The following is a 13,694-nucleotide window of genomic DNA, read 5'->3' on the forward strand; positions in this document are numbered from 1 at the left end:
CAAGCAGACCCTCCAGAGATTTGAATGGATGTACCTTTCAAGTACACACACACAAAAAAAAAAAAAACTCCAGTACTAGCTGCACACTTTAAATAAGCAGAGGCTAGACAAAACCCTTAACCCCTTAATTAAACTCACAGAAAAAAAGCTAAACAAATTGAAAATTACTGAAGGCTGCAATCAGAACAAAGCAGGAAATTCAAGAAAAACTGGACACTGCATCTGAGGCCTTGAAGGTCTAGCAAAACTTAATCCATAAAGTTAAAAAGAAAAAAAAAGTGGTCTTCCACAGACTACCTGCTCAAGGTTATCAAAAAAGAAAAAAAAAAAAAAAAAAAAAAAAAGAGGAATAAATCAGTTTTCGATGCTGATCACGAGGTCTATGTACAAGGTTAAAAAGGATCATAATAGTCCGCCTACAATGTAAGTTGTCCAAACATGAAATACAAACCCTTATCATTTTTTTGTTAATATGCAGTTCTGTAGTACAAGTTCTTGCATTCCGTTGTGCATTTTAGAGTCCAGCAAGACAACACCAAGACTGATTATTCCTTGAAAAGCAATTATTGAGACTGCAGATCAAAAGGGAAAGCGCTCCAATGCTGTAGCCATATGCTACTTTTCTCCCACAACCATGCAGTTTGAGTATGAAACAAAACAGTTGTATCAAACAATGACGGATGATGTAGATATTAACGATAGTAAATTGTATTTTCCAAAAGAACAAGATCAAACAGATGATTAAAGCCCAATAAAGACAAATTAATTTTCACTAAGCTATGATTGGCTTTTAATTTTAAACAGACTGGCATAACAAGTTGAAATTTTTGGAACAGAGTGAAAAAATACCTCATGTTGCAGTTCTAAAGATTTGAAGACTAGCACTTTCAGTTTGAGAAAAAAAAAAAAAAAAAAAAAAAGAAAAAGGTGAAAATATGCGATTTTTGGGAGACAGGCGATCCAGAGACCCAAATGATTCCAAAAAGTAGCCCTGTCACTGTGGCACATCCTCTCATAAAACTGCGTCTAAAACGTTTTTAAAGACAAGTGCATACTTGAAGGAGAAAAGTAGAAAAGTCAGGAAGCATAAGCCAGTATGACGACACTGCTTATTATGTACAGCATAGGTCTCAAGCTCAACAATAAGTGAAACGCCTCCCTTCTCTAATTCCACTAATCTTGAGAAGCTGATCTAGACCGGGAGCAAGATCTTGAGCGGGACTTTGAGTGGGAGGCTGAGCGCTTCTCCCTCGACTTGGATCGGCGGTCATCCTCACGTGGGGATGGGGAGCGGGAGGCAGATTTGGCAGCACGCTCCTCCTTCCCGTTCTCTACTGGGGAAGCAGAACGACTGCGGGACTTCTTGTCACCACACAACTCCTTGGATCGACTACGAGAATCCCGCTCTGACTTTACCTTAGAACGGCTCTTTGAACGGGACTTTGATTTCCGGTCGGCCGAACGGGACCGGGACTTGTGGGAGCGTGAACGAGATTTTGATTTACGGGACCGAGAACGAGACCTGCGATTGCGAGAGTGTGATTTCCTTTCTCCTGACTTGGAGCGAGACTTCCTTCCAGATCTGGAGCGGGAATGATGATTTCTCTTGTTGCTACGGGAACGAGACCTGCAAAGAATGAAAAATGCTTAAGCTTTACTTCATCTTTTGAAGTTATAATCTTACACCAAAGTTCATCCCTACTGGCAGAGGACCCAATACACAGCCTCCACAACACACACATACATACATACTTACACATACCAGTACTTTAACTAGAACTAAAATCTGTACTTTATTCTTCATTTCTCTAGATTAGACCCATCCTCACCTGGAGTGGGATCTGGAGCGACTCCGGGAGCTCCTGCTCCTGTGGCTCCTGCGGCTCCTGCTGCGGGAGCGGCGGCGACTACGAGATCTGAGGATGATAGCACAAGACTTAACAGACCTACAGCCAATTTTTGCCCAACATATCTGTATTGCAGGCTCGACAGCAACACTGAGTTAACAGAGCTGCTTAGTGTGTTTTTTTCACAGAACGGCAGGTCTAAAGTTAAAAAAAATGATTCAGCGATGTACTCTATCTACCTGGAGCGGCTGCCAGAGTAGGACTTGCGTCTGCGAGGCCGGTCCTCCACCAGACGAATCTTCCGTCCGTTGATGTCTGTACCGTCCAGCTTGTCCAAAGCCCTCTTCATGTCCGAGTGAGTCCGGAACTCGATCACCCCCTCATTGGTGCGTTCCTTGTGGGCATCTGCATAGGTCACCTCCCCTGCCTGGCGCATGAAGTCCTGGTGGACAGAGAAAATGTGGAGGGAAAAACAGTTAAATAAGCTGACAATCAAAGTAAATCATCTTGCTGATTCACCACGATAAACCTAAATGGAGGACAAACAATTGCCTGTGTTCAAACATGTACCTTGAGGTCCTGCCAACTGCAGCGGCTGGACAAGTTCTCCACGATGAGACGGTACTCCGTACGTACTGGGGGCCCATACTTGTCCCTGCCAGAGCGGCTCCGGCTGCTGTAACCGCTACCTTTAAAAACAAAAGCACATGATAAAAGTTAGAAACAACTAAAATGGCCAAGACACAAAGAACTACTGGCCTGGGTTATCAAATGAACACAAGGCAGTACTTGCCAGATAAAAGTCCAAGGGGGTAAAAATTTGAACCTAATCATGAAAGGAGTCCCTCTGATCCATTTTTGAAACACAAAGCTCAAGATAAGTGATCTACAAGCCACTGCATGGGCTCTTTAAAGTTTGAATTGTTCAGCATTTCGAAGTTGTTGCCTGTTGTTTGCTGCAAAGAACACCACTGCATCTGTTTCCGGCAATACAAAGCCTGTCTTACTTCGGTACATCACACTGTGATGCTTTAGCTGCATAAACAAATGGACAGTGATGTTCTTTCGAGACCTCAGAACCCTGTAACACAAACAGAAAGGAGGCATCCACATAGGTTGCGGTCAAGGACACTGTTCGATCAAATTGAGAAAGAACGGTGTAGAGAAACACATACACCAATCTTTTGGTATTGGTTATTTGACCGGATGTCGGTCTGAAATTCTGTTGTTTTCCAGTTTTTTTCACTTACAACATTTCTTTTGATTGTAAGTTCTGTACTAGAGCCGATCCACTTATGTTTGCTGTCAACATAGAAACCAATGGCAATCCTCACCATCGCCCCTGGTCTATTGGCAAAAGGCTGCTGTCATCATGGCTTCCGGTTAGGTCAGCCAAGGATCAAGGGGGGGGCAAAGGTCACACACACATTGTAAGGTGAAAGCCAAGGCCAAACGGGACAGGCAGTCATCTTAGCCAGTCATCTTTAGCCTCAATGGACTCTCAGCCTCAGCCCGCAACTGGACTCTTTCAAATTGAAACATCAAGGACTTTTGTTAATGTTGAATATAAAAATATATATATATATATATACCAAAGTTAAAAATACACATTTCACAAGAAAATGTTAGTCTAGTCCTAATACACTAGCTAGGTTTGTGGTGATTGTGATTAGCTTCCTCTGTGGTGCAAACAACAAATTTGGAAATTTCACACCTTCAAAAACATGGCTCACCGTAATAACATAATTAACATCCAAGAGAACTTTGCAAACCACAAAGCTTTCAAGCTACTTTAGCTAAATCCAACTCTACAGCCTAGACAGACTTCTGCTATTTGAGGGAGCTCTGACTTGCAGTTTTTTGATCATTCCCAATAATGACCAGTCAAGTGCAATTCACTAGGGAGGAGCAAAAATCTGCAGGTCACCAACCCCTGATGGTTGAAACTGAGAACAACTGTTCAGCAGGATGAGATCGAGAGGAGGGGGGGGGGTTAAACTGGATTCCCTGAACAAGAAAAATGTAGATCCGCCCTGGTTTCATGAGAACGTCACCATGTATTCACGGTAATGCATATAATAATAAATATGAACATACTATGAGTAGAGTGTCACTACTTATGTTATAGCAACTATTAAAGTTTGCATGCAATCTGAGACATAATAAACGTGTAGTCACGTAACACATTAACAATGGATTCAGGGCTTGTTTGGCTATAAACCGTGACAGTAGCTGAAAATTGAGTCACTGATATAGTCAAATATGTGTTAAATTAAGCTGTAAGCCTGTCAACAGCGCCAGTGCGAATATACAAAACAGCTCTCTGTGCAGTCCACATCGACACCTCACCCCAAGGGGAAGGGGAAGAGAGGGTATCTTGTAATAGACTGCACTTACTGCGCCCACCACCCCAGTAACCCCCACCGTAGCCATCTCGGTCACGCCGCGGCCCCCGGGCATGTTCGACGATCACACGCTCCCCGCACAGCTCCTTCCCGTTCAGCTCGTACACGGCATCGTCGGCGTCCCGGTTATCCTCGAACTCCACGAATCCATAGCTGGAGGGGGGAGCAGAGTTTAAATATAAAGTAATAATCAATTCACAACAACAGAAGTGCAGTCATATCCAGTTAATTCGCTGTTCATTCACTCGGAACTAGCTGGCTAGGTATGGTTAGCTAGGTATGGTTAGCTGGGCCCGCTAGCTCCGCGCTGTAACAAACACAAAGACGCCATGTTGGCCATGCGACATTTGCCACACTGGCAAGACCAAAGTTTAAAAAACATAGAATATTTTAATCCGTAATGGTAATCTTCCAGTAAAACAAACTCAACTGAAGTCAACTTCACAAGATGACCAGATGGCAGAGATAAAAATGCATTTGTTTAAAAGCGTAAAGTGTTCCTGTGTCAGTACTGACGTCGTTAACACGAGTGGTTAACATTAGTGCTAGAAAACGCTAGCTATCCAACGAAAACTCACCCGTTTTTTAAATCGATTTCCATGAGTTTCCCGTATCCGCTGAAAAATCGCTGAATGTCTTTTTCGCGAACATGATAGCTCAGTCGTCCAATATAGACCCGAGGCATGTTTTTTGTTTCTTTGTTTTCTCGTCAACTGTAGTTGTTCTGGAGTGTTCTTCGCTACAGGTCGTTACCAATGTGGACGCGGTCGCTGCAGGGAGTGAAGCTGCTGATGTTAGCAGCTCCGCCAAGATACCGTCTGCGACTGCGCCGGGACAGCCAATCACCGTGAGGTTAAAGGTGGCACATTTCCGGCACGGAACCTCAAATTAAAAGCAGTAATCAGTGTTAGCCCTGTGTCTAAAAAATACTCCCTAAACACAGTATAGAAGAAGTATGAGTAATAAAATGTAGACAACTTATAATTATTTAGATAGATGTGTTAAGCAGATGGTTTAACTGGACCTTTAAATACTACTGATATAAACTAATTCATTTAGTAGTGGGTTAAATATATATTTTTACTTTGCTTTTAAAATCTGAACCAGATTTCACGTGCAATAGGGGGGCCCTATTTTAACCCAACATAATAATAATAATAATAATAATAATACATTGTATGTATAGACGTACACAAGGCAGTTTCATTGATTTCCCTGGCACCCAGTGCTCTCAATCAAATACATGATTGACATAAAATTAATCGGTAACAATTTTGCTATTAATTCACTGTTTAAGTTATTTTTTAAATGAAAAATGGCAACAATTCCAGCTGGAACCAGCTTCTCAGATGGAATTGTTGCCATTTTCCCCAGTTTCCTATGATCGTAAACTTAACATATGTTGGTTTTTGACAGTTGAGCAGACAAAACAGGCAATTTGAAAATGTTAATATGTTGTTTTTCACCATTTTCTGACCATTTTATACACTGAACAGTCAGTCCATTCATCAAGGAAAATAAGTGTGAGACGTACTGATACTGAAAATAATTGTTTGTTGCATCTTAACAGTTCTGTAATGGGATAATACCTTGCTTGAGGTTTTCTTGTAATCATTTTCAATTTCTTAAATTTGATAAAAACAGGTTTACAACAAATGACCAAAAAATATAGACTAAAACAATGAAGGTCTTAAAACTAGATTCTGACAGTCTCTCAAGAAGACCAGAACCACAAGGTGGAGAACAGAGGACCCGTCATAGCTGATACTGTACTTCAGTGGTGCAAATTTCTAACAAATTTATGATTTGTCAGATTAAGTAGACCCAAAGGATGTGGAGTAAACCTGGGGCTTTTGTGGCCCCTGGGCAGCTGCCCGCTTTGCCTGGTTTGTAAACCAACCTTGAGCACAACTGTCAGATAAGGTCTGAAAATTATGATTTTTCCATTAACCTCCGCACAAAACAATATAAGCATTTAGTGGAGTGAAACTATTGATGATTGGTGACTTATAATAAATGAAACTCTGGTAGATGACACAAATCCTAAACAGAACGAGTAGAAGGGTCCTAATGAGACAAATATAAGCTATATAAATGTATTATTTGCGAGCAACACTTCTTTGGCCTACAGGAGTAGCAGCACCATGACACCCAAGTTTTACTAGATCCAGATATTCACCAGTTGTTTTCTGTACGAAAGAAACTGTATAAACATGGATGTAAGTACATAGAAAGCAGTAATGGAGAGAGAGAGAATAATATTTTATTATTTTTTGTAAAAACCAGGTTTTAAAATGATTCCAGCCAGACTTTCTTATCCACTTTCTTTTCAACCAGAACAGAACCAATATTATGTATCCAGTATCATTGGACTGCAAATCCTCATATCCTGGCTAGCTTGTGTTGTGAATTTCTTGAATCACACTTCAAAATAATGACCTGTAAGAGGAGACTGTGGTGCCAGCTCAAAAGCTGTTTTTAGGGGAAAGCATCAGTGTTTACTTAAGGAGACCGGCATTAGCTCAAGAAACCTGCTCTTCTTTTATCAATTTTCACATCCTTCTAATCAAATCTTCAATTTTTGATAAAATGTGTTGATCTAAACTTTTGAAGTCAAGCACATCGTAAGGTACACAACTGCTCATCAGTGCCTCAAAAAGCACCCACAAACACACTTTATAATTTCTTTGTCTCACACACAACCTCTTTATTAAAGTCTTCAGTGAGAACGTGCTCTCCCCATTATCAACCCCTATTAGTTTGACTTTGTGGTTAACTTCTGTTATAAAATGTTTTAAAGGAGCGCTGTGTTAGGAGCCTGTCAGAGACTGGTCAACAGTTACAATCTTTCTGTATGTACTCCATCCTGGTGACTTTGATAAGCTAGGGCAAACAATTCGGGCAGTTTTGTGATTTGGGGCCAGACCAGAAACAAAAAAAAAAAAAAAAAATCTTTAGTTTAAGCAATGTTGAGCTCAAGAATAAAGAAGCAACCATGAGCCACAAGGTTACAGTTAACAAAGCAACCAAGCTCTGTTGTTACAGATGAATTTAGCTTAACTACACTCTGACTGGTTTGCATGGAGAAATGTATTCCTTATCCAAAGAAATATTAATGTCTGGTGTATGTAAAGTGGGAGAACAATGATTGAGGAAGGATTCAAGCCATGTTAAATCAGGGGTTTCTTGCAGGAATCAAGAATCACAGCAAATGGGGGGAAGAAGAAGAAAAAAAAAAAAAAAAAAAAACACCAAAAAAAAAAAAAAAACAAAACAAAACAAAAAAAAACCTAGGAGGTGGAGGGTTCTTCAACCAGACAACAAATCAAATGCATCCAACAGTGTATGTGGTACACATCATCTGCTTACAGTGCCTGAACCCCATCTGTCAGCTTTAGATACTCTCTCACTCCCTGCCTGGTCAGGCCACGACACAACTAAACAACAGCCAAACCCTCCCGCAGTTCGATTCAGAGAGTCCTTTCAGCAAATCAAGGGGGCATCCCACCCCAGCTTCGGCCCTTCTGAGGAGAAAAGGGGAGGCCGAGAGAAGAGGGGGAAGCCCAGTTACGGTGGCCTTAGTTGGCTTTGGCGCGGAGCTGTGCCCTCTTGCCCGTCACAGCCTGGAAGCCGGTCTTGATGCTTGCGACGGAGCAGCGGGAGTGGCACATCTCACACTGCAGGAAATAGAGGCGAGTGTCTTTCTGCAGGATGGTCTCTGGGGAGCGGCAGGTGTGACACGTCACGTATTCCTCTGCAGGTGAGAAGACAGTCATTACCATCCTAGTGCACTTTATACAACTATGCCTTGTATGAACTTTCATCGTTTCACATACAGTTCAATCTCTCAGTAAATTCCTTGACTCAATCACTGGGGCAGATGTTGACAACCAGACCCTCGTAAAGTTTTAGCAGAATTGAATGAGACTCAGTGTAAACTTAAATGAGAAATTCTGGCCAGAAATGTGATGAATGACAAAGAATGAATCATACTGATTTTTATTAAATAGTAGCTCTACCTTTATCATCCGAGGCCTGTTCAGATAAATCATCTTTTTCTTTATCAAAGCAAGGTAAAAATCAATGAGAAAATGAATACTTTCAAGAAGACCTTAATCAACTGTTTATATCAGTTTCATTTTTATGACTTCCACTTCTTACGGAGAAGATAAGTTACATTGACATCTTAAATAGTTTTGATGTGGAATTAGAAACGTAACGTCACTGAAGAACTTTGTTGGACCTGTCACTTCAGTCGTAATCGCAGAGATTTATTATTCAAGGCTTGATGCCAATTTGTATAGTTTTAGACAAGATTAATTCCTCCAAATAAAAATGATTCAATGATATCTCATAGCCTGGACCAAAGCTGAAATCAGACACCGCGTGTGTATGGTGGAAAACAATTAATTCCCACTTACTGATATATCTTCTCAACACATTTTCTATCTGTTTCTGTTGAAATCTGCCTTTGATCACAAGCTGGTTATTTCCGTCTATGGAACCACTGTTAACAGAAAACAGGCACAAAGCAAAAACACAAATTTAGCTTTCATAATAGTGCACACAGAGATGTATCCTTTCATTTGAGAACTATAAGAACCATAAACTGTAAATACAAAGACGTACCTTGTTCCCAGCTCAGCCAACAGGAAAGCGAGGAGATGTTTGGGTTGACGATGCAACCTGTAGTGAAGTACATGAAAGGTCAGCTTGAAGATAACACAAGACCATTTGTCATCATATTCCACAAAAAGGGGAGAATTGTGAGTTTGATACAAGACTCGAGCCAGCTGAATTGGTTTTAGTCAAACTTTACACGAGTATCAAAGTGAACTGAGATTGACAGTAACAGTTTGGGAGGTGGGAGAGGGGGAGGGCTCACAGTTTGCAGATGTCTGTGAAGTTGACGAAGGAGGTTTTCTTGGTTCCCACTCGGACCACCTGAGGAGGCTTCATCACAAACTTCCTCTTCTCTCCGGCCACCATGTCCGGGTTCTTCTCCCTCATGATGTTGAAGACTCGGTTCAGGAGCTGACAGAGATGACACAAAGAGATACGCCAACTGTAGCTGAGACTGACAGTTTTTACATCAGGATAAAATCATAAAGATGCTTTAATTGTTGACTTCTTTGTCCGTATGACCACGGGTTTTCAATACATGGCAAATATCTGCATATGAAAGGATAGAGAAGTGTGTCCTTATTCCAGGAATATAAGAACCATGTCAATGAGATGTGCTGAGCCTCAGTTGTGTCTACAATGTTGACAGTGCAACATGAGAAAAATTTCACAGTGATGGATTCTGTAACTCTCACTACTATTTGTATTACTTCTCTTTGGAGAATTATCATGCTCTCAGGCTTTGAACTACAGTTTCCTTCATTTGGGGACTTTTGGACATGTGAACAAGAAATATATAATGCTGCCATGGAGTCAGTCAGTTAGCGGACTAACTGACTTGAGCCTGTTTTGGGAATTGGCACCATTAAAAGTATGCCAAATTAGCTATTAGCAGTACCTGTTTGCAATGTACCCACAGATGTACAGACAACTATCACTGGGTTACTTTGATACTGAAGAAAACTTAAAAGCGTGATGATTCTCAGGTAAGTACTGGAGTTGTGAGGTAAATCCATTTTCTATGATTTCTAAGCTAATTTATGAACGTTTATTCACAATGGACACATGCAATGATATCCTCTGGAAGTGTATTTCACAATCAGTCTAAAAATATATGCATTATGTCTGTCAAAACTTCATAATGACATAACTTAGCAGGTAACAACTAAAAGACAGAATTGTATTAGTTCCATTTCACTAGAAACGACGGTAAGAAGTGAGATAACTCCCTCTTTTCTCCCTTAACTGCATTCTTTGAAGCAACTTTCTTTTCCACTTATGAATGCACAACAAGCGAGAGAAATTGATTAGAGGTGGCCTACCTCATCATAAGTGTAGTCTCGTTCCGAGCCGGCCCAGGCTGGTCCTGTGGAGGAGCTGAATGAGATTCCATCGTTGTTCTTCCCCTCATCATCCTCAAGTGCTGGCAACACATCATACAAATAGCATCACACACACGTGTCTTTCTTTACTTCTCTACATGAAAGAGGAGGCGACTTATTCTCACCGTCGTCCTTCTCCAGTGTCTCCCCCTCGTCAAAGTCTACTTTCTTTGATTTTTTCTTTTTGGTAGGAAGCATCAAGTCCAGGTTGTCCTCCTCCAGTGCCTCTGTCTGCTCTCCTTCAATTTTTAGCTCCTGGTTTGAACCAATAGAAAAGCAAGGTAAAATTCAGCGAGGAGACGATGAGCATTAACCATGTGAATGTGGTTAAGACAAGAAACGAGAGTGTTGGGAAAGCAACAGTAAAAGTGGAACAGGAAGTGCTGACGTAAAATGATTAGAAAAAGAGAGAAATACACAGACTATAAGTGATGAGGAGAGAGGAATGAGGAAAAAATGGTTGCAGTTTAGCAGTGACTGACCTTGAATCCCTCCTCAATATCATTATCAAATACTTTCTTGGGTTTCTTCTTCTTTTTCTTCTGGTTGAAGAAGTTCAGGTCGTTCAAATCATCAGACGGCTCTAGAGAAGATTAGACAAACCCATCTTAGCTTAACCTTAATGCAGCTAATTGTACAGGGTAACATCCCTCGAGAAGACTAGCCCCGACACCGAGGCTTAAATGTGAGCTTTGTGTGAGAACCGACTTTATTTTCATTCAAACCTTTCTTTCTGCCTTCATCTTCATCCAGATCCATCTCCTTGTCGTCTCCAGCCTCTGGCTCTGCCTCCTTTGCCTCCACCTCTTTAGCTTCTTCTCCTCCCATCCCCTCTCCTCCGTCCTCATCCAGCATGAAGGGCTTCTTCTTCTTCTTCTTCTTCTTGGTCATGTTGGGATCAAAAATCATCTGATGGAGAGAAAAGCAAGAAAGATGTGAAGTTTAACGGCTGCTGACAAGATTATGAAATGATGGCCGACATGGTTCAGATGTGACATGCGTCGACCTTTCCCATGTGAAAAATGGTTCCGTAACCTTGCAGACTACCTGACGGTTACAGTTCAGCATGGCCGGCCACTTTCCTTCTGGCCAACGCCAACTTGTCTAAATAGTGATATCTCCAGCTTCTGCGGTACCATTATGGTCACAGTGTGAGTCAGTGGCCGAAACCTTTATCACTTGCTTAACTACTTTTATCCTTTCCTAGCTTCAACTTTGATCATTAGGAGTTACAGGAAAATGTGATCTGATATACAAAAATGCCAGAGGGGGCAGATGGGGAAGGACATCTCCTCTCCTCGGCTAATTCTGTTATTTTCACATACAGTATGACAACACCTCAGAGTCTATTATCACTCTTATACCATGGCCACCGGCCATTTACATTGTGTGTGTAGTCAGTTAAACCCACGGTGATGTTTACCAAATAAATGAACTTGTAACATTAAATGAAACAGGAGTACTGTTGCTCTACCTTGTAGTTTAACTTATTTAGCGCACTAAATTTAAAAAAAACAAAACAAAAAAATAAAGTATGTATGTATGTCTAAAGGTTAAACAATCATTTCACAAATTGAGTAGTCAAACCACAGAAAATGTATTTACAAAATTAATCTCTTGCTTATGTCATGTTTAGCAAAACTGCCCAACATTCTCTGCTTACAGACTCAACTTTTCTTTTGTATTCTGTCATTGTTAATTGAACATCTCATTGTTTTGGACAGTCATATTGTTGAATAAACGACTGACCAGGAACTATAGGTTAAATCGATTATGATTATGATCGAACTGCAGTCCCACAACACAGACACCAGCCAGTAAATCAGAAACGAGTATTAGGTGCGTTACCGGTATAAATCGACACAGTGCAGATGGGTGATATGAGACTGAGTATTGTAATAATGTGATACTCTTAACGACCGCGCGTATCTCAGTTAACCGATGCCATTTTTCAGAAATTATGTACTTGTTGTACCTGAGTGACGTGGACGTCCCTTTCCTTGCCTGTCGTTGCATCCATATGGACAAATAAAAGTTACGAAAAATCAGTAGAAAAAAAAAAAATCTTTAAACAGCAGCGGACATCGGCAAATTGCCGCGATGACGTTAAACTGATTTAGAGCCCGTACACAGCTTCAGGAAAAATAAATATTTATCTTATTTAAATTCGATCATGTTGACCAGACGTATAGTTGTTTCTGTCACCACTCTGTTTGAGGGTGAAGCCAATTATCTAGAATAAAGAGAGCTACATTAAACCTCGGTAGCTTTTTTGTTTCTGATTGTGAAAAAAAATGACCCGTTAGCGGCCAGCTAACGCTAACTAGCTAACTTCAGCCTTTCAGTTGGAGTTATCCAGCGGCTGTGACAGGGCGGATTGGATAGCCACAGTGTGTATTCATAATCTACACGATGCAGTAGCTCGTAACACAGTGGTGTATTCGGAATTTTCTGGTCCTTCTGGCTCGGCCGGGCCGTTGTTAGCTCAGCTGCAGCCATGTGAGAGCTGCTGCGGACAGGGAGGGGAGCAGCAGCGCCGAGGCCCAAAGTCATCCTCAACACCCATCCGAGCCGATAATTCACCTAAATTCACCCAACAGGTCTACATACCGACACGTATTGAACGGCGGAAAACCCACGGTGACTCACCTCGTCTCCTGACATGTTTGCGGGCTGAAAAGTGGATGAAATCTGGCTACTTTTTGTCCCTCGATCAGTCCCACACCGCTGCGCCGAAATTTTCTTGCATCAGCGTTGGAGTCGCAGTACGCAAGCGTGAAGTCGACGAATCCACACGTAATTAGTTCGCGACGGCGTGTTTCCATTCGAGCACTGTTCACGAGCAGCATTGCACAAGCATCACTGTTGCTAAATATGCGCATGGTGAGTGTGTAGCGGTATAGTAGATCTGTTCCACCACGGTCCTAATAGAATACAGACGAATTAACTGTTTATGTCAGATATTGTGCACATGTTAGTTGAATATTAACATATTCTTGATAATCACAATCATTCTGCTACTTCCTCCTGATTTTACAAAATGTCTCTCTAAAGAGCATCATTTAAAAGCCAGTTCATACCTTACTAAGCAAACCTGAACAGGGTCAGAAGTGTCAGCCCACCTGTTAGCATGTAGAGTATAAACCATAGACTGGGTAAAAAAAACAAACAAACAACTGAATTAAATCATTAACTAAGAGTCTTATTATGGACTGAGAGTCTGCCAGTTCACATTGTCCTGAAATACAAAGATGAGTAAATGTCACCCGATGAAAGAGAAACAGCATGATGTAAAAACTTTGAGTATCCAAATGCAACGGGGAAAAAGGTGTGAACCTAAAATCTGAAAGTGTACTTTCAGTGTATTTACTCATTTGTTGCTTTAGATTTTGGAGAAAATGTTGGTGTCCGAAATGTTTGACTCATGGTGTAGACAA

The 13,694-nt window shown here is 41.2% G+C and overlaps 2 protein-coding genes across 2 annotated transcripts; both read right to left on the bottom strand.

Moving 5' to 3' along the window:
* Nucleotides 1-903: 903 nt before the first annotated feature.
* Nucleotides 904-5,063, bottom strand: LOC120804461 (serine/arginine-rich splicing factor 6-like). The gene is made up of 6 exons (XM_040153932.1): nt 4,831-5,063; nt 4,272-4,405; nt 2,418-2,536; nt 2,087-2,289; nt 1,830-1,916; nt 904-1,627 (listed from the first exon to the last, which is right to left on the bottom strand). The coding sequence occupies exons 1-6, from the start codon at nt 4,935-4,937 to the stop codon at nt 1,174-1,176; spliced, it is 1,104 nt and encodes a 367-aa protein (XP_040009866.1). The 5' UTR covers nt 4,938-5,063; the 3' UTR covers nt 904-1,173.
* A 2,448-nt stretch (nt 5,064-7,511) lies between these two features.
* eif2s2 (eukaryotic translation initiation factor 2, subunit 2 beta) lies at nt 7,512-13,080 on the bottom strand. The gene is made up of 9 exons (XM_040154067.1): nt 12,907-13,080; nt 10,983-11,166; nt 10,740-10,840; nt 10,383-10,512; nt 10,198-10,298; nt 9,138-9,286; nt 8,882-8,938; nt 8,674-8,759; nt 7,512-8,006 (listed from the first exon to the last, which is right to left on the bottom strand). Exons 1-9 carry the CDS (start codon nt 12,919-12,921, stop codon nt 7,831-7,833), a joined length of 999 nt encoding a protein of 332 aa, XP_040010001.1. The 5' UTR covers nt 12,922-13,080; the 3' UTR covers nt 7,512-7,830.
* Between the last annotated feature and the right edge of the window lie 614 nt (nt 13,081-13,694).

This window comes from Xiphias gladius, chromosome 18 (genome assembly GCF_016859285.1).
Source record: "Xiphias gladius isolate SHS-SW01 ecotype Sanya breed wild chromosome 18, ASM1685928v1, whole genome shotgun sequence".
Lineage (NCBI taxonomy): Eukaryota > Metazoa > Chordata > Actinopteri > Istiophoriformes > Xiphiidae > Xiphias > Xiphias gladius.